The 24995-nt window shown below is 45.3% G+C and overlaps 1 protein-coding gene across 1 annotated transcript; it reads left to right on the forward strand.

Moving 5' to 3' along the window:
- Positions 1–1400: 1400 nt before the first annotated feature.
- On the forward strand, positions 1401–16335 carry LOC119394166 (phospholipase A2 inhibitor beta). The gene is made up of 3 exons (XM_049415678.1): positions 1401–1668; positions 5457–6657; positions 15604–16335. Exons 2-3 carry the CDS (start codon positions 5468–5470, stop codon positions 15863–15865), a joined length of 1452 nt encoding a protein of 483 aa, XP_049271635.1. The 5' UTR covers positions 1401–1668; positions 5457–5467; the 3' UTR covers positions 15866–16335.
- The last annotated feature ends 8660 nt before the right edge of the window (positions 16336–24995 follow it).

Raw genomic sequence — 24995 nt, forward strand, 5'->3', positions numbered from 1 at the left:
GTGCCGTTGAAAAGGCGCCTTAAAAACAAAGGCAACGCAAGTAGAAGTAAGGACGCACTTGCAGTCTGATGCAGCGAGCGGGAACGTGATAGCAGCACTCAAACAAATCCTGCGGGTCATTTGAAAAAAGGAAGTTCAAACATTGATAACCGACTCCGAAGTGCGCGTCTGTGCTAAGTACAAAGGTCCTTGGCGTCGATAAAAAGCATTTACTTTCATAGGCACACCGAAGGAAAAGGTTACATTCTGAAACCTTACGTCCTTCGGCACCAAGGGCATGAAATGATCAGATTGTGTTCGAGGAGTTTTTCCAAAGTACAGTGTCTAATCACAGCCCGTCAGTGCCACATGTTATTGACATTGTCAAAATTATCCATTCCGTCCATACTAGCGACCGGCACTCCGCTGTTAGTGTTTAGTTCCCACTTGGGGCAAGTTTTTTCTTTCTTTCATTTGTCTGCGACTTTTTATTTTTGCGTATGCATAAAGCGAACCACTCAACTTCGCTTACGTGTTTTCACTGGTTCCATTACCAGTTTTTTCGTATGACTGCGGCTAACAAATTTTGAGCCGACGGGCCGCTCTTGTTCTCAGTGCTCAAATAAAATTTCAAGTGTTCCATGAAAAATTGGGGCGTCGTTGAACTTTATTACGTACAGCAAGTCCACGGGCGGATGCAGAGGAGGGAGGGAGGTCGAGATGATGCCCCACCCCCCCCCAACCTCCGTTTATTTTTGAATGCATAAGGTGAGCATGAGCTTTGACGCCCCATTCTCCCCTTTATGTATCAGAGAGAGAGAGCGACAGAAAGCTGCCAACCTCACCCCCCCCCCCCCCCCCCCCATCGGAAACAACGTGTATCCGCCTATAGCAAGTCTATGTCCTTTGCTTACTTGAGCCTTGTGGTTTCTGGCTATTTAGAGAAGGCTGCTGTGAAGGCTGCCTGAGGTTCGCTCTAAGCTTCGTATACGAGCAACAGCATCGTCGTCACGCGTACGCCTATCGCCGGCGCCGATGGTCGTGTTCGCAGGGGAACACGTCTCTTGCACGAGAAACGACAGTAAAATACGAGCTTCACCCACCGCTGCCCTCTTGTACGGCCGCCGACGTCGAGGCTACGTGAGAGGCCGTGCTGCGCTTCTACACACCTGCGCTGCTTCGCTTGCAGGTCTCTCGCACGAGCCTCCTCCGTCCGGCGCCATCCGGCCGTATACTCTCCCGCCAGTATCGCGTTACCCCTACATACACGAACCCCATCAGCACATAAGGCCGGTGGCTTGGGCGGAAGGGTTCTATGAAGAAGCGATCGCCGCTGCTTATCGACGCTCCGGTGTGTGCCGATTAGTCGTCAACATAGAACCACGAGGTCGAAGGGCCCTCGCATCTGAGTGGGACGAATAGAACGCCACCTGCTTCCCCTGTCTCCCAGTTCCCACGCCAGCATTCACGTACAGCAACGTTGCAGCCTAGAGACAGAGGAGAGAGAGAGAGAGAGAGAGAACAGCTTATCTAGGCTGTTGTCATGGCAACGGCTTCGCCTTGTCCAGAGCAGCCCGTATCTACGTAGAGAGCAAAGATCGCGAGTCTCGCCGTTATCGCGGACTCTGGAGCCAACGCCTTCGGGCCAGTCTCTGCTAGTCTTAGCAGTTGCGACCGTTCCTGCTTCAGGTAAGAGTGCATACCTTGTTTCTGTCGCCTTTAACGCAGACTACGAAGTAAAAATGGCTCGGTCCTCAAGCAGGACCGAACCACCACGTGTGGAGGATGTCCGCAGTGATATCTCCAGTAGTATTTCCAAGTTAATTTAGATAAGGTCTTACCTCAGAGCTCAGTAACCGTACGGGAACCTCCTATTCGTACTTGTCACATTTTTTTTTGCCCGGTGACTATTACAGACGAGGTCATTAAAATTTGTTGTAACCTGTTTATTGAGCATTTGTCTGATTGTGTTGTGATACAAGTGGCATTATCGCGGCAGACATACTACTGTCCCACCCACCCAACTATGACAAGTTTTGTTTGATTGAGTTATAAATGAACACTATATAGAAACCAATACAAGATAATCAGCCAGGCTTCTATTAAAAACTACAGAAGGGGCCCGAATGCGAAGCTTTCTTTTTAAGGATTAAGGCTGAATAAATTAGGAAACATAGGTGGTTTTTATGTTATGTAGGAGCCAAATAATAAATCGAAGATTATGGCGAGGTACTTATTTAAACATGGCTTCATTGCAAGAACATTTTATTTAGTATTGATGAACTTTTCGACAAAATGTAGCTTATTTGCTCGCGTATGAATTAAGAAAGGGATCAGGAGAAACTGAGGCGTTTTTTTTTTGCAAGGTACACGCATGAGACTCATCGTCGTTCGGCAAAATATTATTGCAGTTACGCTACTTTATGTATTAGCTACCAGCCTGTGCGTGTTTGCCCGGCATAGCTATTTAGTCAACAGTGTTGATACGGTGCTCCGTGAGTCACCCCGTGTTTGTGCGAAGAAGAGATACATAGTCACTCAGTGGCGACTGGACAATAGAACCTCTCCGTTTCTTTCTCATGGAAGGGCTGATAATGCCACTCATCATTCAACAGTGCTGCTGTTTCTGCGTAGACCAGAAAGAAATAATTTGGCAGCACTATTGCAACCATTAATTTTCTTTTCAAATGATGATTAAAGATGGCCGCACGACTCCTCTCACAGCTGCAGTATCTGTAACGGCACCGCGTTTGGTTTCTTTAATTTAAGTAGCTTATCAAAAACAAGTGTTCCTAAACAAAACCTAATGATCACTATATCTCTTTGCAATAAATATCCATGCTGACATCACGGTAACACGTAGATTGTATAAGTAATACGGGTTATAATACATTTCTTGCTTAATGACTTTAGGTTAATGTTGCCGGTGTTCACGGAAGGCGTTTCAAAAGCGTAGTTATTTAGCCGATATCCTAAATGTAGCAGAGCTTTATTGGTATCGACCCAAAGGTACTTTACCGTATAGATTAAGGTTTCATGTGGCAGTTGGTAAGCTTTTTGGAAAAATATTACTCTCAGCTCAAGATACTTCCGGCGGATATATAGGGGTCAACACATAAGAAGCGGTAGTCGTATTACTGGGAGGACAAGTAAAACTAAATGATATGAGCAGTAGCTGATTTCTTTTCGACAATTGCAACGTGTGCCCAAAATTAAGATTAACTACGTAGCAAATGAAAGTTTAAGTTTTTATAGTTTGCATTGGCATTCGTAACGATAATTTATGCGTATTGTCTTTATAGGAAGAGGTGGTTTTGGGAGCGCAGCTGTCAATCCTTGCCGTCAGTACAGCCAATGCTGACTGTTACTTTTGCCATTACAAGCGTTCGCTTGGCCTGTATTTATTTTGATTTTCGTTACAGGTTGTTCTGAGTTATGATTACAATGCTGCTTCTGGTCGTCCAAGCGTAGGGCTATGAGATAAGATCAGCAGTTCTATCAACACAGTCATGTCTAATCGCGAGGCTGTGAGTTTCTGTACTCCTCAGACTTGAATTTCACAGTGGCTTACCAACTAGCCGAGTCATAGACATTCTCTAGACTTGATGCTATAAGGAGAATGTAACTAAAGCTCAACTTGAAAAGGACAGACATCAGAGTGCAGCAACCGGTGACAATGCAATAACGCATATATACTCTTGATGTCGAAGCTGTCGCTGGACTATTAAAGATGAAGTAGTTTAGGCTGCGGAGTAAGTTCGATCACATCAGGTTTTTGTAGCTGTGCTTAGATGTTGGCTGTCGGTCACTCCTACCTATTCGCAGTATGGGAATACTATCACCGTACAGCAGGGAGTTCAACCTAGGAGCTCGTGCCGAGCAGTGATATTTACAGCAGCCATTATAATACAATATCCGGTTTCGACAGTCTAACGCTTCCGCTCGTTGTTTGTTGTGGTTGTGGGAGCGGCATTCGTCATCGCTTTCCTTTTCTGCATGTGTATCTGAATCCGCGTCTAACGTGTTCGATGTGAGTGTGCGGCTGCTTCCAGGCTTGGCTACCAGGTTCGGAAGAAGGTAGGACGTGCAGATGACGTTTTTACTGCCAAGGTTATCTTGGGGCTTTTCGTCCGTGTGTGGCAAGCATCGCTTCTCGCCTCATACTCCCTGTGATAAGGCTCGACCAGCGCGTCCTTCAAGTATGATTCAGGAAGTTCTGTCATTCAGACTTTACCTTTGCCTAGGCTTATCGCTACAGAAATTCCTAGAGTCCCACATGTAACCGTCAAGAGAGACACGCCAGGAACGCTGTTTGCACTTGCTCTTACATACGCGAATGGCAAAAGAGGAACTGTGATTGAAATTCTTTCAACCGGTTAACGATACGTCGCAATTGCGTGATGCATTTCGCTAGATGACTTCATGATTTGTCTTTGATTCAGGATGTAGCCACCGTAGTGAGCCATTAATGTAACGCTGACATATAGTAAGCATTTATTGACAGCGTTCGAGTACTCCAACTCTACGTGACTGTAAACTGTGAGAGTTTATGTGCCCTCCTCCGTGCAATTTTAATGCGTAAACATTTGGCTAGGTCTCTGTGGAAAAGCGTGCATGCCTTCGTGTGTCACAGCGTGAAACAGTTGCCAAAAACAGTCGGCGCATAAAGAAAAGTGTGTCGCTGTAGTTGCCGCACAAAAGTGGCTATATGTTACATTTACATAACAGGACAGTACAGTTGCCACAAAAAGTAAGCATAACACACAGGCCAAATTATGGCTAATGTCGGCTGGTATTGGCTAAATGATGGATGAGTTCGGCTACAGTTGCCAATACGTTAGGTAAGTGATACAGTTACAAATAATACCTACGCGCTATTTGACTGTTATCCGGTAGGAAGTTTCCGCAGCAATTTTTTATGTTTAACGCCGTTTGCTCCTTTTGGCGTTTACAGCAATTGAGAGCAATATAGAACATTTAAGCGCAATTCTGCAGTACCGTGTTGGCAGCCTCAAACAATCTTTACAAGCGAGCGTGAACATGAATGAATCAATGAATGAATAATCCAGTTATTTGATATCAGGCATGCTGTTGCCTGCAGCATAGTTTTCTGATATATCCTTAATGTCACAAGAGAAACAGCCAGACAGTTTATTATTTACTATATATGAGACAGTTGACAGGTAATATCCCTGCACACTTTTGTATTTACTTTCTGTAACAAGGCCGTACCTGGCCATTTTGTATTATTGCTTTGTAAGGGGTTGCGGGTTTGGTTCTCGTCACGATGACCGCAATCCGACGGTGGCACAAGGCAAGAGCACTTGTGCACAGCACATAGAATGTCTGTTAAAAAAACCTAGGTTTGTTAGAAATAAGCTGGAGCAAACCACAAAGAGGCTCTCATAGCCACTTTGTTAATCGTTAATGAATTTAAAGCCCATTGAAACAAACAAGTGCAATTTTCTTTTATGCAGGCATCCTCATCATGGTTCCCGAAAGAACATATACAGTGCTGCTGCTAACACTGTTTGTCAGCAGTGTAAGGTGCACCTCACCCATTGGTTTCTTCTCTAGTAACGGCAGCCAAGTCCAAGCTGAAACTCACGGAACGAACGACACCATCCGGCCTGATCTTCCAATAACCACTCCGACAGATCTATGTCGGCTTCACAGTTGTGGCTGCTACACTGAAGCCGTGCCAAAAACAATCGACTGCTCCTACAAGCACATCGCCTCTCTGAACAGGGTAGCCGTACCCAACCACGTCATCGAGATCAACCTGGCAGGAAACGACCTCAAGAGGGTGTTGGACACTTATTTCTACACGGCGCCTGGCGTTCACGTGCTCGACTTGTCCCATAACCATATACAGTTCATCGCATTCACGGCCTTGCAGATGTTCGGCGAACTGAACCGACTCACACTGTCCCACAATCGCCTCGCGTCTCTTGAGGAAGAGGTCTTCTCTCATCTCGGGAAGCTCCAGTCCCTCGACCTCAGCCACAACAGATTGACGACGCTGTATCCTAGGATCTTCGACCATCTCGGCAACCTCACCGAGCTGAACCTGGCCTATAACAGCCTCGCGGAATTCAACGGCAACGCGCTCGCGCAGCTCACCTCGCTGAACAAGTTGATCCTTCAGAGCACCGCTCTCAAGGAGCTCAGGCAAACCGACTTCGACGGCCTGACCAACCTCAAGTGGCTCGACCTCAGCGGAAACGGGTTTGAAGAGGTTCCGTTCAAAGGCCTCCACCGGCTCAGCCTGCTGCGTCACCTCGATCTGAGCAGAAATCCCATCACGACCATCAAACCTTACAGTTTTTACAACCTAACGTCCCTGAGGAGCCTCTTCCTGAAGTACATGGTCGACCTGACGACGATCGAGGCCCACGCGTTCAGCGACGTCACGAGTCTCAAGAGCATAGACTTAAGCTTCTGTCACAGGCTGTCGATCATCGACAGGAGGGCGTTCACCTACAATGACTCTGACGCTAAGATTGACCTGGACGAGTTTTACGCTCGCCAGACGGCGCTGAAGACCCTGCCTGCGACGCTTCTGCGCTGGGAGTACGTCACCAAGGTGGACTTCGCTGAGAACGACTGGAAGTGCGACTGCAAGCTCGAATGGATGCCGCACATCGTGAAAAGAGACGTCATCGACGCCAAGCTGAGGTGAGATATCTGTTCGCTTCCCACTCCCCTTTTGCGCAGAGCCGTACGGCTCGTTCCCTGTGATGGCATACAGACAATAGGTGTCGGCAACCTTTAATCGGTTAAATGTATAGCAGTCGCCATTTCTACAGCCGTTGCGACGTCGAACACGTCGAGTAACACGGGCTTTCCGGGTGACATCGTGAAACAGCGCTATTCTATGCTTCTTTTTTTGTTTACAGCGAAAGCTTTTATCAAATCACAACGGCAGTGGGGTAGCTGTCCGCCGCCGCCGCCGCCGCCAGTGTCCGTAACCACTATCGTGCGAAATAAATGAAACAATAAAAACACATCCAGGATCGAATCGGATTTGAACCCGGGCCCACCGCGTGGCAGTCGAGTATTGTACCACAGAGTCACGCTGGTGCTTGAAACTCATCTGCAAAAACACCCTGCACAGGCGTCATGTCGGGCAAGGAATCGCGTTAACATGTTAATATAACGCGGAAAAAGAGTAAAATATCAAACAGGCGTCACACAGTGCTAATTGCGCAAAGAGTGTGTGTGGTTCAAAGCTTCCCACCCCCTACAAAGTGCTCAACCACAATTCTTCATCGTCGTCAGCCACATGCACCATCAACAAAGAGCACCTAATGCCTTACAGAGAGAGAGAGAGAGAAGGAATGCCTTACAGATGTTTAACGGGTACCTCGCTTATCCGCAGAAAGACGAACAATGGCATAGTGGGTGCTCCCTTACTTCAAAAAATTACTATTTGTGGCGTAGTGGATACCTTGCATGTGTACTTGTATTAGTTTCCCCAGAAGAGCTTAGAACGGGCTCTGGAAGGGGCGCTCTTCCGGCTTTCGCTGCGACTGTGCTGCGCCAAGGCCTGGCGTTTTTGTTTTTTTTTCACTCAGCCATATTGTCACATGCTGTATATATAATGCTATCTCAGTAGAACAGGGGGTCCTCCACACGCAAAAATTATAGTTATTGGCCTATTGAATTTTGGTCACACAAAGAGACGAATGAAACTTTTGTAGTTCTATAAGGAAGGGGGCTATGAAACGCGTACCTTGCAAACGCAATACGTCGAGTCGTTTTACTATGGATGCCGGAACTTCTCCTTTTTCTTTTGACCCAATCAAATGCATGTCCCAAGAGACCACACACACCTAAAGCGCTTATCAAGGCACAGTGGTGGTGTGCAGATTTGCATTCTCTTGCACGATCTATTAAGTTTCCTTTTTCAGAAAACGAGTTAATTTAGCTGTTTGAAGAGCGTCTAGTCTAATAAACTTTTGCTCTTTTGTGCATCACAAGCTTTGACAATGGTTTGGACAATTGATCGACACCAGATTGCCGTCGCACATTGATGGTATTGAATAACGACGAGGTCTCTTTTAGTTCCTATTTATTTATTTATTTATTTATTTATTTATTTATTTATTTATTTAGAATACATCTCAGGGCTTCCGAAGAAGGAATGAGTAAAGAGGGTACAGAGTAATTAGTAACAAATGACTAAGCACAGACAATGTGTACAAAAGTACAATACAGGCCAAAAGTAGCAAAGCAGTATCCAAATGGAAATCGTTGCGCAGTATTAAAACGTCTAGCTAGCCCACAAGTACATTTTAAGCAAGTGTGTTCAAATGTTTGTTTAGTTGTTCATGAAAATGGTTACGGTCAGTGATTGTGACAATGGCTTCGGGAAGATCATTCCATAGTTCAATGGCGTGGTAGTGCAGATGAATTAAAAGCTTGAGTCCTTCCAAAAGTACGCCTAATGCTTAGGCTGTTGTGTAAACGTCGTGATGTCGGCGTTGGGGTGCGAAATGGCAATTGATCACATGGCAGAATATGAACGTACTTATGACATAAAAGTGAAGCAGAGCGACGGACTTCTAATGGCTGTAGATCAACTTCTTGCTTAAGGTTAGTAACACTGGAATATCGATCGTATTTAGATTATATAAATGGAGCGGCCCTGTTTTGTATTGACTCTATCGTGTTAATGAGGTACTTCTGATGAGGAAACCACACCGCTGAGGTGTTTCCAGGCGTGGGCCAACATAGGTTAGGTAGGCTAATTGACGTAAGTTACATTTAGAATGACGCAGGTTACGGCACAAATATCCAAGCGTTCTAGATGTCTAAGCACAAACTGTAGTTATATGCTCTTTCTAAGAAAGGGTAGAGGTTAAATTTATTCCTAACTGAGTGTATGAGGAAGCATGAGGCGATACTGTATTATTTATAGAATAAGGAAAAGGAAAGTTAGATGTAGAGTGTTTACGACTAAATGAAACTACGTCGTTTAGTTGAGTTAAGGGTCATTAGCCATTTATCGCACCAACAGTTAATAGCGTTAAGACGGTTTTAAAGAATCTGATGATCATCAGTATTTTTTTATAGCCTGCTAGACAACACAGTCACCGGCAAAGAGCCTTACACTAGAAGTTATGTTAGCGATAATATCGTTAATGTTAATTAAAATAGCAAGAAACCCAGGATGCTATACCTGCGGTACACCAGATATTACGTCACTGGCAGAAGAAGAGAAGTTATTTGCGACTGTAAATTCTAGGCGACAAGATAAAAAAAAATTTCTAATCCGTGACAAAGTTAGACTGTCACTTTCAAGGGTTGATAATTTTGCAATAAGATGACAATGTGCTAAGCGGTCAAAGGCTTTAGAGTAATTTAGAAAGACGCAGTCAGTTTGAAGGCTATCATCCATTTATTGAATTGAATTTTGAATTGAATTGAAGTTTATTGCCACATAGTTAGAAAACATGTATACACAGCAAGGATGGTGGGATAAAATCTTCATATAGGCGGCTTGACTAGTCCCACCTCCCCATACAATAACAGCAGCAACATGACAAATATTCCCACTTGTTGCAATATTAAAATAAAAATACACAAAGCAAAGTGATAAGCATCAGCAAGAAACACACATTTTCAAGAAACACAAAAGCAAGGTTGTTATTCATAATATTAGTTGAAGCAATGCGTTTTTAGGAACATAACGTATGTTTTCATCGCATAGTTTATATTTATTTAGAGTGGAGGGAAGACAGTAGGAAAGTGTTTGAAAACCATAGTTTGTGCGTGGTCGCGGAACTGCCCAATGTTCAGTGTGTCGGTTTAAGCGAGATGATTGGTTGGTTAACAAGTTTGCGATGTTTAAGACTGTAGATCGGTGGTTAATTCAAGAATTTGTGTTTGGCATGATCAGGTTCTGCGAAAACCATGCTAGTTACTGAAAAAAAAAAATGGTTAGACTCGAGGTGGTTGTATAGGTGTGAAGAAATAATGTTCTTTAGAAGTTTACGGCAGATACATGTCAATAAAATGGGGAGATAGTTTTCAACTGCCTGGCGACTTCCATTTTTAAATGCGGGAAAATTTGACAAATTTCCAATCCGCCGGCCGGTGAATGTGCAGATATTAGTGACTGCTTAAATATGTGGAATAATATTTGACTGGAAATCACAAAAGATGTATTTTTGGGTACTTTAGAATTTATGTTATCAATACGCAAGATGTAGATAGTTTAAAATTAGAAATCAAACCCATTATGCCATCGAGCGAGATTTCAATAAAACGAAAGTCAGTTTCGGGAACAGCTGGCAGGTTGGAATGATCTTCTCGAGTGAAAACAGATGAAAAGAAACCATAGAGTTCTGATGCACACTCTTCAACAGAAAGTCGTGTTAGGTTATAGCGGTGTAAGGAAGGTTAAGATGGCAATAACGAACATTGCTTTCTTGTCGTTGTCCGGAAGAGCTGTGCAAATACTCGAGTGCACAGTGCTATCACCACTTAGGGTGTCTTTGGGCCTATTAAAACAGTGTGCCGGTGAAAGTAGCTTTATGTTGGCATGCCCACAGAGAGAGAGAGAGAGAGAGAAAGAACACGTACACAGGAAGACGACTCGGACTGGCACACGTTCTATACCGAAAAAAATTACACCATCTCCCGCTAAAGGGGACCATGAGGCGATGCGAAGCCGTAGCACTTGCACGATCGCTTTCCGTTGGCGTTCGTTGGGCATGCTACCGACCTCGCGTCTTGGAACGCGAAGAGGGACGCTACGCGCGTTGTATCGTCCATCTAGCCTGGCCGTTAATTCTCACAGGGCGAGCGGGGAACGCGGTCGACAGGCGGGCGAGAGGGGGGCAGCGTAGGAGAGGAGAGAGAAGGGGAGGGGACGCGCATGCGCTCGAGCTCATCGCGGCGTTGCGCAGGAGAGAATTTCGGCATGTCTAGCCCGCGTTTCAGAGGGAGTGGAAAGGGAGAGGGGAGAGGGGTATGGGAGAGGGGAAGGGGAGAGGGAAAATGGAGAGGGGCAGAGGAGAGGGAAAGGGGAGAGGGTGAGTGGAGAGGGTATGCGCATGCGCAGTAAGGGTGGTCACGCCGCACACCACCACCACCACCAACGCCGGATTGAGCTCGACCTTAAGATACTTCGCATCTAAAACAGTGCTTGCAAAGTCATCTTTAATCATGCCTCTAGAGAACTCCAAAGCATTTCAAGTACGTGGAATTAAAACGCACATTACACTTCGCGGAGGGTGGTCAAATTGTTGCGACACGTCAACCTGTACATATAACAGAAATATACTGCCGGCATGCGGGAATCGAGGTCGAGGATTGTTCACTTATCTAAACAGATTGCTACGTAGCTAACCCATCAAGAGCCAGACATTCTGCGTACAGAAGACGACAAAGAGGACTGGCCTGTCTGTCTGCTGTGGGTGCCGTCCTCCATCTTGATCGATGCTGTGCACATCAGTGTACTTGTAAATAGTCACGCCTCGTGTCATTTTACGTAACATCTTTGTGGTGGAGGTGCTAGTTGTTTCCTGTACCCATCACGAAGCTCCGCAACGGCCGTATCATCGCGGGTCCGACCATGTCACAAGTTGACGGATCCGCAGCTCTATAGAAGGTTTCTTGAAAGCTGGCTGCCATGTGCAGCTCGACGTCCGAGGTCCAGGTGCAGATCCTGGATTGGGCCAAGAGGGTAGCGGAGACTAACGCCGGGTAGGCTCCTGTGCTCCCTCAGTCCAGGCCTACGGTGGAGGCTGGGGTATCCTAAGAGATCGCCGTCGACCTCCTCTAAGCCAGCGCAACTAGTCTTCGCACTGGTCCCCTCATTTTGGGCGTAATAAAGAGTACACTACCACCATCGCATGCTTCCCACTGGGGATAAATAAAGTATTTCTCCTCACACTAATAAAGCAGCGTGTAAAACCTGAATAACATACTAGTGCTCTTCGACTGCCACCCAACAATATACGTACACCTCAAAGTAGCACGTTGCCGGTGCGATTAGGCAAAGCGCATCTTGTCAGGGTCTAGTGGCGCTCAATTTGGTAAAATATGTTCTGCATGCACCTTTTTCGCGAGCACTTATTTTTACTACCCAGGCAGTATATCAACAATAGACATGCAATGGCGCATACATAACAAAGTGAATTTTAACGGGAGAGGCCATAGTGTACAGTGACGCAGTGGCCAAACTCAATAACTAACTTCAGAGGGCCCCTCACCAGGTTTGACAGTTTTGAGCAGACTGGCGCAACGCATGCACTGGGCGTTCACGATTACGTCTGCCAAAATTCGCAACGCTACGCGCCGCGTAAATGGGGCAAATTTCAAGGTGAACGCTGCTTGCCCTTCCTCGCGCGGGCTCGCGCCCAGAGAATGAGGGGATGACGTACACGAGGGAATGGCCCTATGTAGATGGTAGTGCTGTGAAGTCGCTCCTCTACGTTGACGACTGTGCTCTGACGTCGTCAACAGTAGCACGTGACACTGCGATAATTATTTTACACGACGTGTCGTTTGTGTAATTTGCTACTTGAATGGATGAATAAAACTTGAGAGTAATAATAAAACACACAAACGGAATGTGTGCGTTGTGTTTTTTTAATTTTTACTGCGAATCGCAGCGAGATTCGAGACTAATCTACCTCCGTTTCGCATGCGTTCGTGTCCTCGCGCATTGCGCATCGTGCAGACGCCACCCTTTACAACGAAACTAATTTTCTACCGCGTTCCAGCGCTCATTAGGCTCATTTATCCCCCGCGTCTAACTAGATGTCTCGCGTCCGTAGAAATGCCGCAGCTTTCGTGCTCAGTAAGAGGTTGAAAGCCAAGTGATCAGCGAGGGCGCATTCGGCATAACTTTCAGAGACGAAGCGCAAAGAACGCCGCCACAACACCGCGCGCGTCTCGGGGGCTCGGGCTGGTTCGGGCACGTCATGCGCTCGTGACATTGTGTGCGCATGAAGTATTCATGCGTATGCGTTATGTGATCCTCCTGCTCGCGTGCCGAAGAGGGCAGGGAAGGGATTTGGCTTGCGAAGGCTACACGGGGCGAGCGGCAAGGGTTTGCGGCTCGCCTCCTCGCATCATGGTTTCATGGTCGCCGCTACAAGTTACTGTTTTTCTCAGCTTCTGACGGACCGATTAGAAAGATTCCTGTGGCATAACGCTCTTTATTGGGCTCGCAACAACTTCCAGTGTTTAACTAAAATTCGGTATGTCACCTGGTGAGGGGCTCTTTAAACAGAGAATCATCTCTGTGTATTGTTTTGGGACAATTATAACGAAAAATATAATAGTAAGAACAGCTAACCGCCCAGCATCACTTCGAGTAACGTCACTCAACATTCTTAAAGATAAGGCAACTGCACACTAGGGATGCCAAGCCTGAAGGAAGTGCGGAGTTGGGCAGCCTTCTTTGTTTCTCTTCAGTTTTCTCTTTTTTTCATACTCTCTTTCTTTTTCCCCTTTTCCATGTTTATTCCTATTTATTTCGTCCTCTCTCGTTATCTATTTCTTTCTCTTTCTCGCTATTTCTATTTTTCTTCCTATTTCTCCCTTTCTTTCTCTCTGTCTTTCTATTTCTCGCTTCCTTCCTTTTTTTTTCTTTTTTTATACATGGTTTGCCTGCGTTACGCCAAGCAACCACAGCATACGACAGCATTCGTGAATCGACGAGCATTTTCAATTATCTAAACATGTAAAAGGATTCGCAGCTCTATAGAATATTTCTTGGAAGCTGGCTGCCATGTGCAGCTCGAAGAACAAGAGCAGTAAAGCTCTCATGTGGGCTAGTTGGTGCACAGGTGAACACATAGTGTAGGGTTGCGCGAAAGAACAAGGACGAAGGTAAGTGGACAGGACGGGCGCAAAACTTCAACTGAATAAACGGAAGGCCAAAGCCGTTAAAAAGTTTGAATCAACATCTGCCTGACACGTGCCTAAAAAACCGAACAAATATAAGAACCAATAAAAGCGGAAAACTAAGAGCACCAAAATTTGAAGCCTTATCTAAGGTCCACCGCGCAAACGCCAACCTGCAAACTATGGTGATAGTGATATGCGGGTAGAGTACGATCAGTAACATGCGCTGAAGTGGCAAACAAAAAAATAAAACACAAATGAACGTCTGATTACATAAAACCATCTAAAAATTGCTGCTCCTTCGAGAGCAATGTCAGTGAAGGCATGCTAACGCAAGGCATGCTAACAAGAGCAAAGCGCTCGAAGAACAGCTCGAAGAACAAGAGGAAGAAGACTTCTCTCTGACGCGAGCGCGCGCTCAATATGCTACAGATGGCTATGCTATTCGTGGTTTTGCCTGTGTTACGTCAAGCTACGACAGCATACGATGACATCATACGACAGCATACGAGAGGCCGGGCCCCTAAAGTGCTCCGCATTTAAACATGAAGAGCTCACAACTAGGACGATTTAACAGGAAGTGCTTTTAGCTTCCATTGTCAGCTATCTTCACGTGACCTCGCGTCAAGTCGGAGCCGTTATCCGGGTTCAAACAAGAATATCCGGGTATCGTTACGAGAACAAAAAGAACATCCAGGCAACAATGCGAGAGAGTTTCGCGGCGGGGGTTTTGCCACCACCTTCGAGAGATGGCGCCACGCTTAGTGCGGCACGCCAGCGTACGGCCTGCGGACGCTCAGGTCTGCGTGGCTTCGTGGCCGAATACGCTAGTCAAAGTGCAACATTGATAGAGTAAACAATGGCGTCCATGTGGACCGTTGCATGGTATGGTTGAAAGAATAAACCAGTCAAGAGGACGGCGGACAAAGGGGAGAAGTGGCAAACACAACGACTGGAACTGTGGACGAACCATTGTTGGAACTGTGGATGCGTTCCGTTATTATCTAATGTTAGGATCCTTGGCAGAAGCGGGGACAAGGTGGAACGCGAAATTCTTGAAGCATATCATATCAACATGCACGATGACAATTGTGTCAATACTACATCCATTTCCTTGATGCAGAACGAATGTAGGTTCCTATCGCTTTGGCGTTAGCATCTCGATTATCAAGTAGTCCTTTGTTTTTTGTTGTTTGAACAGCGCATGCGCCCTTCGTTTTCCTGGAAGATGGTGTTTGCTAATAAAGCACAGTTGATAGTCCTGTGTTGTGTGTACCACTTCTCTCCTTTGTCCTTCATGCTGTTGACTGGTTTGTTCTTTCAGCGTTATATACTATCTGACCCAGACAGGGGCGTAGCCAGAAATTTTTTCGGGGGGGGGGGGGGGGGTTCAATCATACTTTATGTATGTTCGTGCGTGCGTTTGTATGTGCGCGTGTATATATACGCAAGCAAAACTGAAAAATTTCGGGGGGGGGTTGAACCCCCCAACCCCCCCCCCCTGGCTACGCCCCTGGACCCAGACCTTAACCTTACTTCTTGGCATGGCGTGTACCCTTGCGAACACGCACTGCACCAATTTTAAAACCACGGCTTCTACCATCTCCAACAAACAAAGCTTGTGGAAAGCCATTTTATGCTAACATGGGCGCTCGATTACGGGAGAGGCAGCCGTCTATTTGCAAGTTATTTTGTGCAGAAAATAGAATACAGAAAAGAACGAAAAAAAATGACGTTTGCCGTATCTTTCTCCGGCAGGTGTGGCAGCCCTAAGGAACTGGAGGGCCGGCTGATCGCCAAGCTGAGCAGCGCCGACATGCCGTGCGCCGAGAGCGTCGCCGTGGAGCACCCTGGCTGGCAGGAGATCAACGTCGCCATGCGCGTCGCTCTGGGTCTCCTCATCACCGTCACCGTCGTGCTGGCCATCATCATCGCCACGCTCCTTTACTTCAAGATACGCGCCAAGCCACACGTCTACCTCAGCCTGAAGCAGAGGTTCGGGTACAGCGCCGAGGAGTAGCCTCTCATGCACCGGAGGACTACGCTAGTCAGAACTCGTGTCTGAAGAGGCGAGTCGGAATCGAGCTTGCAGCTCCACGTCACTATGGACTGCTGAGAAATGACGGACGGAACTGTGTTATGGTGTGTCCTGAACATTAAGAGGAGACTTATTTTGGCGCAGAATCTACGATTACGTCCCACATTAAAGACACGAAAGGCACAGGTGCTATATAGTCATTGCAACCTAAGAAAAAATGAAAAAAAAATGAGAGAACTCAACCATGCCCCATGCATGCGCCGGTGAACTAATGGCGAGCTATTTATATACACTATTTAATGCCGGTCGTAAGCAAATCTTGGAGGAGCTCGAGCGTGTTTTCTATCACGCCACGCTCCTAATTTTCTTTCACTTTGAAAACTGCCCTTGAGACGCGCGCGATAAAGTGCCCTTCTCAGTACCCACTTGTGATGTGGAAATAAAAAAAAATAAAGAACACCGGGCACACCTGGGTGCCTTGATGCGCGTTTTGTTGCGCGTTTTGGGCGCACACATCGAGGGACACTAGGCACACCTTACATCAGACGCCCCCGTGTGGCTGGAGACGCAGGGGCTCACTCCGCGCGCCGCAGTTTAAAAGAAAAAGAAATATATAAGAGCATCTGATTTTCCATTGTGAACAGTTGCAGCGCGTTGCTCAAGCAAAAAAAAATCACACCATATCCACGGAGTGAATGATGATGAGTGGGCGAAGTTGCGGAGGTTCATCGGTAAACCGTGAATCTTCCGTGAATTCTGCCCAGTACATCATCACCGACGTGAAATCGGGCGCGTTTATACTAAAGGTTCGATGAGTTATGACGACTTGCAGCTCACTTTAATTTTACATGTACGCTGTGAATTTTCATTGTTTAGAAAACCATTGCTTTAGAAAACATCTGGCGTCTTTCGTTAAGCAGCTGGCGTCTTTTCGTTTTGCTTTAGAAACATCTGGCGTTCTTCCGTTTTGCTTTTACAAAACATCTGGCGTCTTTCGTTGGTTTATTTCATTAATCAACGGTGTTTTGAACAAAATTTTTATTGTTTAATCACGCACAGGAGAAATCTCACCAGGCACTACCTTGGAGGTAGTGCCTGGTGGAAATTTTTTTCGGGGGGGGGGGGGGGGTGTCGTTCAACCATACTTTGTGTATATTCGTGCGTGCGTTTGTATGTGTGCGTGTATATATACGCAAGCAAAATAGAAAATTTTCGAGGGGGGGGGGCTTTGAACCCCCCCCCCCCCCCCTTGGCTACGTCCCTGCGCTGCAAGTATCGAGCTGCTTCTCGTTATTCGTGTGACATTGCAATTTCTTGCTATCCCATTCATTGCTTCGTCCTTGCGGCGAAACTGTCGCTTTTTTTCTTAGGTTGTCGCTGAGTATAGTGCAAAGCTATTTTGTCTTTCGTACCTCTATCTGTTGTTGTCATCATATATTCTGTGCTAAAAGCTGAGTGTGCGGATTACCAGCCAGTCCGAACCAACGCTTTATTCAGAGGGGTGTTGCGAGGGTCACGTGATAAAACGGCAACATGGAACAGAGTGACTACACCGGCAAGGCGGTACACAGCAGTGAGATGACAGGAGTGAGAGAGGCGGCAGTGACACGAAATCCCGAGTGTGCCGTCGCAGAGTTTCGGACGAATTTACCTCCTTCGAATATGATTAGAAATCACCAGTTGAAATCTGAAACACAACGCTGGGTTTTGTTTCCACTTCTGTTTTCACGGTGTCTCGTGAGTCAACACGCTAGTTCATTGTAAATTAAAATTAGGTTAGAACTGTGAAGGTTGCTGTTTAACAACCTCATGTTTCCCGCTTATTTTAACAATATTTTCTAGTAATATTTAAATCAAGACACAGCTCCTGGCGTCCATTTTGCCTAGTCACGTCAAACTACAGTTTTTACAACGTCGGCTTGCTAATTAAAGTGAAGTCTATTTCTTGACCCTGCACATGATGTTAGCTAACGGGCAGATAAGATAGTAACCACACGGCCAACAACCGCCTACATAATCTCCCTGAAGTCCTTTTTTTTTGTATGACATCGGTTTTCAATGTGTGTTGTATCTACCCTTTCCTTTATCTTCATTTGTTGTGTGACGTCAGTGAAGAAACTGGTGTAATTTTTTAGAAATTACGGCGCAGAAATTACGGCGCAGGCGCCATTTACAGCGTTTCAATGGGAGTAACTTGCAATTGAAATGTATGCCTAGTTATAGATTTCCTCCACACGTTTTCTTTTCTTGTTTTTTTTTTAGAAACAGCCTCCGGTACATTAAGCAAAATAAACGTCTTACGACACCGGAACGAAGTTGAGAGTTGTACTTACTACCATTGGAATATTAACATTTATAAGCGATGCTCAAGTATGTACGTAAAATCTATCGGCGCTACAACCTATCCGCATTGCGGCTGGTCAACTGTTGCCCACTTGCACGAATTCCACTTGCGAGTTATTGCTGACCAAATGGAGATATGATTGTTGCGATTCTCCATGAGATTTGTTCACCAGTTCCTTAGAGGCCATGATGCTAATATTAGGCGTTATAGACCAAGAACTGACAAAGAAGAGGCTTGTTTACCCCAACCAGTGTGTGTCAGCACCAACTGGTTTGGGGTTCATTGAGTAGTCGTGTACTTTTGTAATAACTTCATGATATAACCTTTTTTGTGTGGATGCGTCTGTATGCTTTCATTTTCGCCATTGCAGTGACTGGACCTCTAAAAGCCTCACTTGGATCAGTGAGCTAACGATCTACTTTCCAAAGAAGCTCTTGTTGGCTAACGACCGTTTTTATATGTGTGAATGAAATAAAAGTTAATGCTATTCATTAACTTCGAGTCTTGAATGCATCTAGTAGATACTCTATAGTTTTCATCCCGTAGCATTTTTATGCAGCAGCATATAGTGACACTCGCCTTAAAGGTCCCCTAACCATCCTCTGAAAATACAAAAAGCGAGCACGGTATTCCCACCTGGCGTTTCTCGTCTTTCTGGCGCACTTCGGGACGCAACAAGGGTGGTTTACGTGACGTCATTACATTACATAATATCGACTCATCCACATACGCAAAATATCAGTTGTGAATTGTCTCCTACATTGCTTTGTCATGCAGCCGCCCTCCCGTTCTTTCTTGTCTTGCATGACTACCGTGCGCGATCTACTGATTTCACTCGATTCTGTGCGTTTCAGACTGCGCAAGCGGAGATAACAACGTGTAGCCAACAAGCGCGAAATCTTGATAGGCTCCACGCTTAGTGCTGGCATTGTGCACGTGCTTTTAAGAAATAGGTGGCGAGGAGGAGATATCATCTGTAGGATGGGAAGTGAAGGTGAGGAAGAAACTATTCCCTCGTCTTTGAACTCGGAGTGGTGAGGGACCCTTTAAAGGGACACTCAAGTAAAACAATGATTCTGCTTAGATTGGTAAATTGTACCCTTAAAACATTATTTTAGTTAATTCCATCATCATAGGCATATTAATGGAGGAGAACATCAAGGTCAAAGTATCATTTTTAAATTCCGCGCCGTAATCCTTGCGCCTGGCGTCACGGATTTCAATGTGAATATTTCGTATTTTGGCGACATTGCCTCAATGAAATTCATTGAAAAAGGAGGAGGAGGAGAAGAAAAACGGAAAGACAGGGAGGTTAGCCAGTTCTCAGACCGGCTGGCTACCCTGTTCTGGGGAAACGGGAAGGGGGAGTGAAAGATCATAGAAAAGAGCTGTTACAAAAAAAAAAATAAAGAACAATAATACGTTTCAATGAAACGTTTATCGTTTCATTCAAACTTGGTATGTTAAGTCATGGCCCGCTCAGTGGTCAATTTATTTAATCTTTCCGATTAGAAACTACGTAAGCCATAGTAGATGCCGTCAAAATCTATGACGTCACTGTGATTCGTGCAAGGATTTCAAAGTGGCGTCGCCACCCGCATTTTATTTTGCGCGTTTTCTTACTAACCAAGTGTATTCTCGCTGCAAGCGTGGTGATTTTCGTATAGTGAAAAAGTAATTTACTAAATACGAGAAAAATTGCTTTTCTCTTTAGTGTCCCTTCGAGTGTTTTTCTTTACAGTGGTGCACATTTCTTCGTCACAACATCTTATACAATGCGACGTTGAAAACAGCGCCTCTTGTTTCCACCACCTGCTTTATTGTGCATAAAAAAAATTTCTATTTCATAAAAAATATTCTGTCTTGGTTCATATGCTTCAATTACTGAATGTTGCACAATGTATTTTACTTTCTTCCGTCTTCGCTTTGACAATGACCTATGGTATCCACATCAGTAGTCATCAGTGGTATTGTTTTACCTTGAACACAAAAGGTACCGGCTGGGAGATTCGAACGCTGGCGTACAGTGTTACAGCTACGCCTTCATGCCTCGCACCTGCTGATGAGTTTGTATGAGAAAGAACTAGAAAACGGGTGATAAAATTGGGTCACTTACGCACTGGTGGTGCGAAGATCAAGAAGCAGTGAAGCTGGTGGCCTTACCCTCCTCCTTTACCTCCTCCCCATCCTCATTTCCCTTTCCCACCCCTTCGCTATACCCTACTATACATAGCTATACTATGATTTACCCTCTCCCCCCTCCTTTCTCTCCTCCTCAACCTCACTTCTCTTTCCTAACCCTTTGCTATACTTACAACACTGTACAATGCATCACCCTCTCCCCTCCTCCTTTCTCTCCTACTCGCCCTAATGTCACTCCTCCTCACCCGCACTTCCCTTTCCCGTCCCCTTGCTATACTGTACTATGTATGCACGGCTATGCTATGCTGGGAGCTGCTTTGCCCATACCCGCTTTCAGTGGCGCATACCCGCCAACACCACGAGGGGTTTTGCCAAGCTTAAACAGCTCCGCTGTTTAAGCTTTAATGCGCAATGCCACACGGCCCAGGTAACACCTAAACTGAAATCATACATCAGTGCAATCATTATGTCGGAGGCAAAATCACAAGGATATGCGGGTAATGGCGGTAACTAATAAAATTTCACGAGAAAGCACCTCGGTGGCACGCTCATCTTTGTACCCGTTGCGGTTACGTGAAGATTACGAGTAATGAAAACTACACGTACTCGAAGATGAATTAGCATCAACCTCCGCACACCCCTTCCTTGAGAGCTTCCTTTTAACAGCGAAGCTGCACATGGCCAGGCGAAAGCAAAATTCAATCAATCAATCAATCAATCAATCAATCAATCAATCAATCAATCAATCAATCAATCAATCAATCAATCAATCAATCAATCAATCAATCAATCAATCAATCAATCAATCAATTTATTTATTTATTTATTTACCACTTCAGGAAGTAGAGGGCATGGGAAGAAAAAGCTCTTGCCCGTTCTATGTGCGCAAAAACTCCCAGCGCGTACCTGCGACAGAAATCTGGCAAATCCCACACTACCCACCACTGGTCCACTCAAGATGAAGAAGTGCACGCACGGGCAGCAATCACCAGTTAAGATTTCTGGACGGACGTAACCAATAATTGAGAAATACTTTAATGAACCTTCGGGTGTAAATTAGGGATAAAGGCAAGGGTCGTGCGTTTCAGCTTCGCTGGTTAACCATGTGTAGGTTGAGCGGTGACTTCTTTTCGACAAGAGAGCGAAATAAAGTTTTTCCATTCCATTCGTACACAGTACTCTAAATCGTCGATCTTTTTTTTTATAAACACATGCTCGTGAATCGACAGATATGTGTTTCACCTTGAAAATAGTAACACGAAGCTTCTTATTAGTAAGTTTTGGCTGCCTAGCAATCACTGACAAACATTTTCTGGCGAGTTTTAAGATGGACCACACGCACGGCTGAGAGTTTCGTGTGTCATGCCCACTCGCCCATTCAGGAAGAGAGAGATACACTGACTGCAGAAGTAGAAAAACGGAATGCCTCGACTGAAGGTAGCTCGAGCTGCCTTAGAGGTGTAGAAGTAGAAAACATAATTTTTGTTCATTATGCTCGTGAAGTCACAGATAGTGCAGCCCTCAGTTCAGGGCCCCATTTGCAGCAGCGATCCGACTGGCTCGATAAGTATTAAGCAGCGAAAAATAAATCGGGAAACGAAACAGACATAGATAGAACTGGCGCCCTATGCTGTGTTTCGTCTTCGTCTGATCGCATCGTTGTACTTATGCCACTATATCTGACGAATCAAGTCAAACAAAAGCTATGCGTTTGTGGCTTTGCTACGTTGCTTAAAAGACTGTGTTGCGTGGCCGAGTAACTGCGTGACCATATGCGTCTCTCTTTAACGCTAAGTCTTGGTGCCTCACACTGTGGTGCTTTTAAAGACTGCGTGAGAGCGCTCACAGGAGTAGCCCCAGATAGTTTGCTCTTGTCAAGGGTGGAGATAAATCTATACACCATCCTACACCAGGACTCATTATATAAGCTACATCGTCTACATATGTTTGATGTGCTATTTTCTTTCTTTGCCTTTATGTTTCTGAGTGTGTGCCAATCATCGTCACCATCAATGTATTATGAGGACTGCTTGAGTGTACAATCCGACAAAAAAAGAGAACAGAAAATAACCATGGCTTGTTGAAAACAAGTGGTATCTCTAAGAAGGGGCTGACGATTTACTTTAAAACGAAGCATTCAGCACGAAAAGATTGTTGCACTTACTGGATCTTCTTTCTTAAAGCTTATCTCGAAAATTATGCATGCGTTTCGGTTTATCGCGCTCTTCTTCAAGCACTGTGACACGATTTCTTCTCTGCTTCGTTCCTTGATTTAACTGATTGTTGACTTACTCTTATTAGTTTGTTAAAACGAAGCACCAGAACAACCTCCGACTCCCTTACAATCTAAATAAAAAAATTGTGTAGCGATTGGTGTAGTTGAAAATGCTGCGCTAAATGCAGCTCCACTTCTGTGAAAGGAATTGCTAGCACGGGCACCCAGCGATTCGCCTTCGTAGAGTTCTCACTGGTCCGTTTACGAAACCGTCGATGACGTCAATGTTTGAGGTAAGCATGTAGGGTTTCCGTGGCCCAAGTAGAATATCTTTAGTGAGATTCGCAAACTCGGTGTGCCGCATGCGCACTACCTTTTGCTGCCCTTTATCGACTTCCTGCTTGTTACGTTAAGATACGTGTCGTCTGCAGCGAGTGCCATCAGGTTGTTTCCCTCTTCAGATATAGCGATGAAGGCGGCGGAGAAGCGCCGGTGGGAGAAGCAATCGCGCGCTTCGCGAGATGGTGGTGCCCTCTGTAGCGCGGCGTGGGTGTCAGCCGCATGATTCCAAAGCGTTTTTAGCGATCTTAAGTTAATTATGCGATTACTTCTTGATTATTCCTGTTAATTATATTATTCTCGTCGCGGTTCGTTTATTTTAACTTGGTTTTGAGCATTGTTAGCCTTGTTTTGGGCCTGTATTGGTCACTTGATTTTTAGTGTGCTCACGCCACATGATATCAACGGATGGACGACAAGCCGGGCCAAGTCCGGATATTTTTCGAGGTCCATGGATTTCAATAAAATTCGCTGGGTTCGTTCCTTTTCACGTTCCCGTCATTTATGCCAAATTACAGGCTGGAGAGATACGCAGATTCATTTCAAATGAATTTTATTGATTGCCCCGACTCTCTCCACCTAGCCTTCCAGAATTATTGGCAACATTGTGAGCGTGACGTCATTTTTGGCAAACCGAAAGTGACGGAACCGAGGTGCCACTACAGTTTCTGCTATCCACAAGGCAACGAATGTGTGCGTTTGGCCAGCGCTTAGTTGGCTGGGCGAGCGAATTTCAGTTCCTTGTGGGCGTGCGTGCGATGGGTGGCAAGTGGTGTTGCGTTGTGGGTTGCACACGATTCCCGGTGTAATTACCTTGACAGTCACGAAGCACTCCCAGCTAACGATTACAGCGCGTCTTTATATTAGAGTGTTTTACCTAGCAGGACCGGTTTACCCCACAGAAAGTACGGTAATACGGTACCGGCTGAAGAGTGCACACGCTTAAACATTACCGTACGGAAACACTTTTCAACCGGGCCTATCGGTATACGGTGAGCTGCGCGTCACGCGAAAGATGGCTCGTACTTGGCTTATATTAAATAGACCTCTCCCTGTTTGCAAACAGTGTGACGTCACTGGCAGTGTCCCGCCCCCAAGTCCCGCCTTCGGCGCAGGGGCTGGTTGGCAAGAAAGTTCCGCCGGCGGGATCTCTCTGCATAGCAGCGCTGCGTGTGTCTGCTTTACTTCGATGGAAGTTTTTGCAAATTGCTGTTTTCTGAACTCACAGCTGTTAGAAGGAAGTTACAGCCTGTAATGAACGATTCTGTTAGGTCAACATATGATTTGCTCGTCGTGGATGACAGCGATAAAAAAATCTTATGCTCCTCGAAAGCGAACGTTGTACATTTTCACGACGACTGGTGTTTGGAGAAATATTAGCATGGGATGGATGTGAACGTATTCAATTTCCGTCGCGAAATCTGCACTGCAGTTTTAAACGATGTAAAGTATTGGCGGCTACTGTGCGCGAGGTCACCGATTAGATTCTCACTCACGGCGCAAAATTCTGATGGGAGATAATAATAATAATAGGTCCTTTATTTTTCATCAAGCATAAGATGAGGGAGGCAGGGAGAAAAAGCTGACGGGCAGCTTGACTAGCTCCGGCCCCCCAAAATGTACACTTCGGCGCGTTTACAGCAGACTGTGCTGAACATATTGAATAACCAAAATGACAATGAGAATGCAAAGTGACAGGCTATTAAACATTGTACATAAACAGGGCAAAAAAAAAACATCAAGGGAAAAAAAATTAAGAGATGGAAGAGAGAAAACATTTGGGAATAATACAATTAATTTTCATTGAAAATATCATGTAATCACACAACATTTGTTATCACAAAACATTCGTAACTAGAAAACATTTGTGAGAAAATATTCGTGCCTAGAGAAACCAGTGTTGAAATTCATCAGGGGCAAACGAGACAACGTATGGGTTAGATTTATGAAATGACAATGGTGCTTACAGAACATAAAAAATTGTTTCAAAACAAGCATTAGAAATATGAGGGGAGAACCACTGCAAAACTATGAATACAATTAAACTTCAACGTTTGAAAAAAAAGTACGCA

Source organism: Rhipicephalus sanguineus, chromosome 5, assembly GCF_013339695.2.
Source record: "Rhipicephalus sanguineus isolate Rsan-2018 chromosome 5, BIME_Rsan_1.4, whole genome shotgun sequence".
In the NCBI taxonomy this organism is placed as follows: domain Eukaryota; kingdom Metazoa; phylum Arthropoda; class Arachnida; order Ixodida; family Ixodidae; genus Rhipicephalus; species Rhipicephalus sanguineus.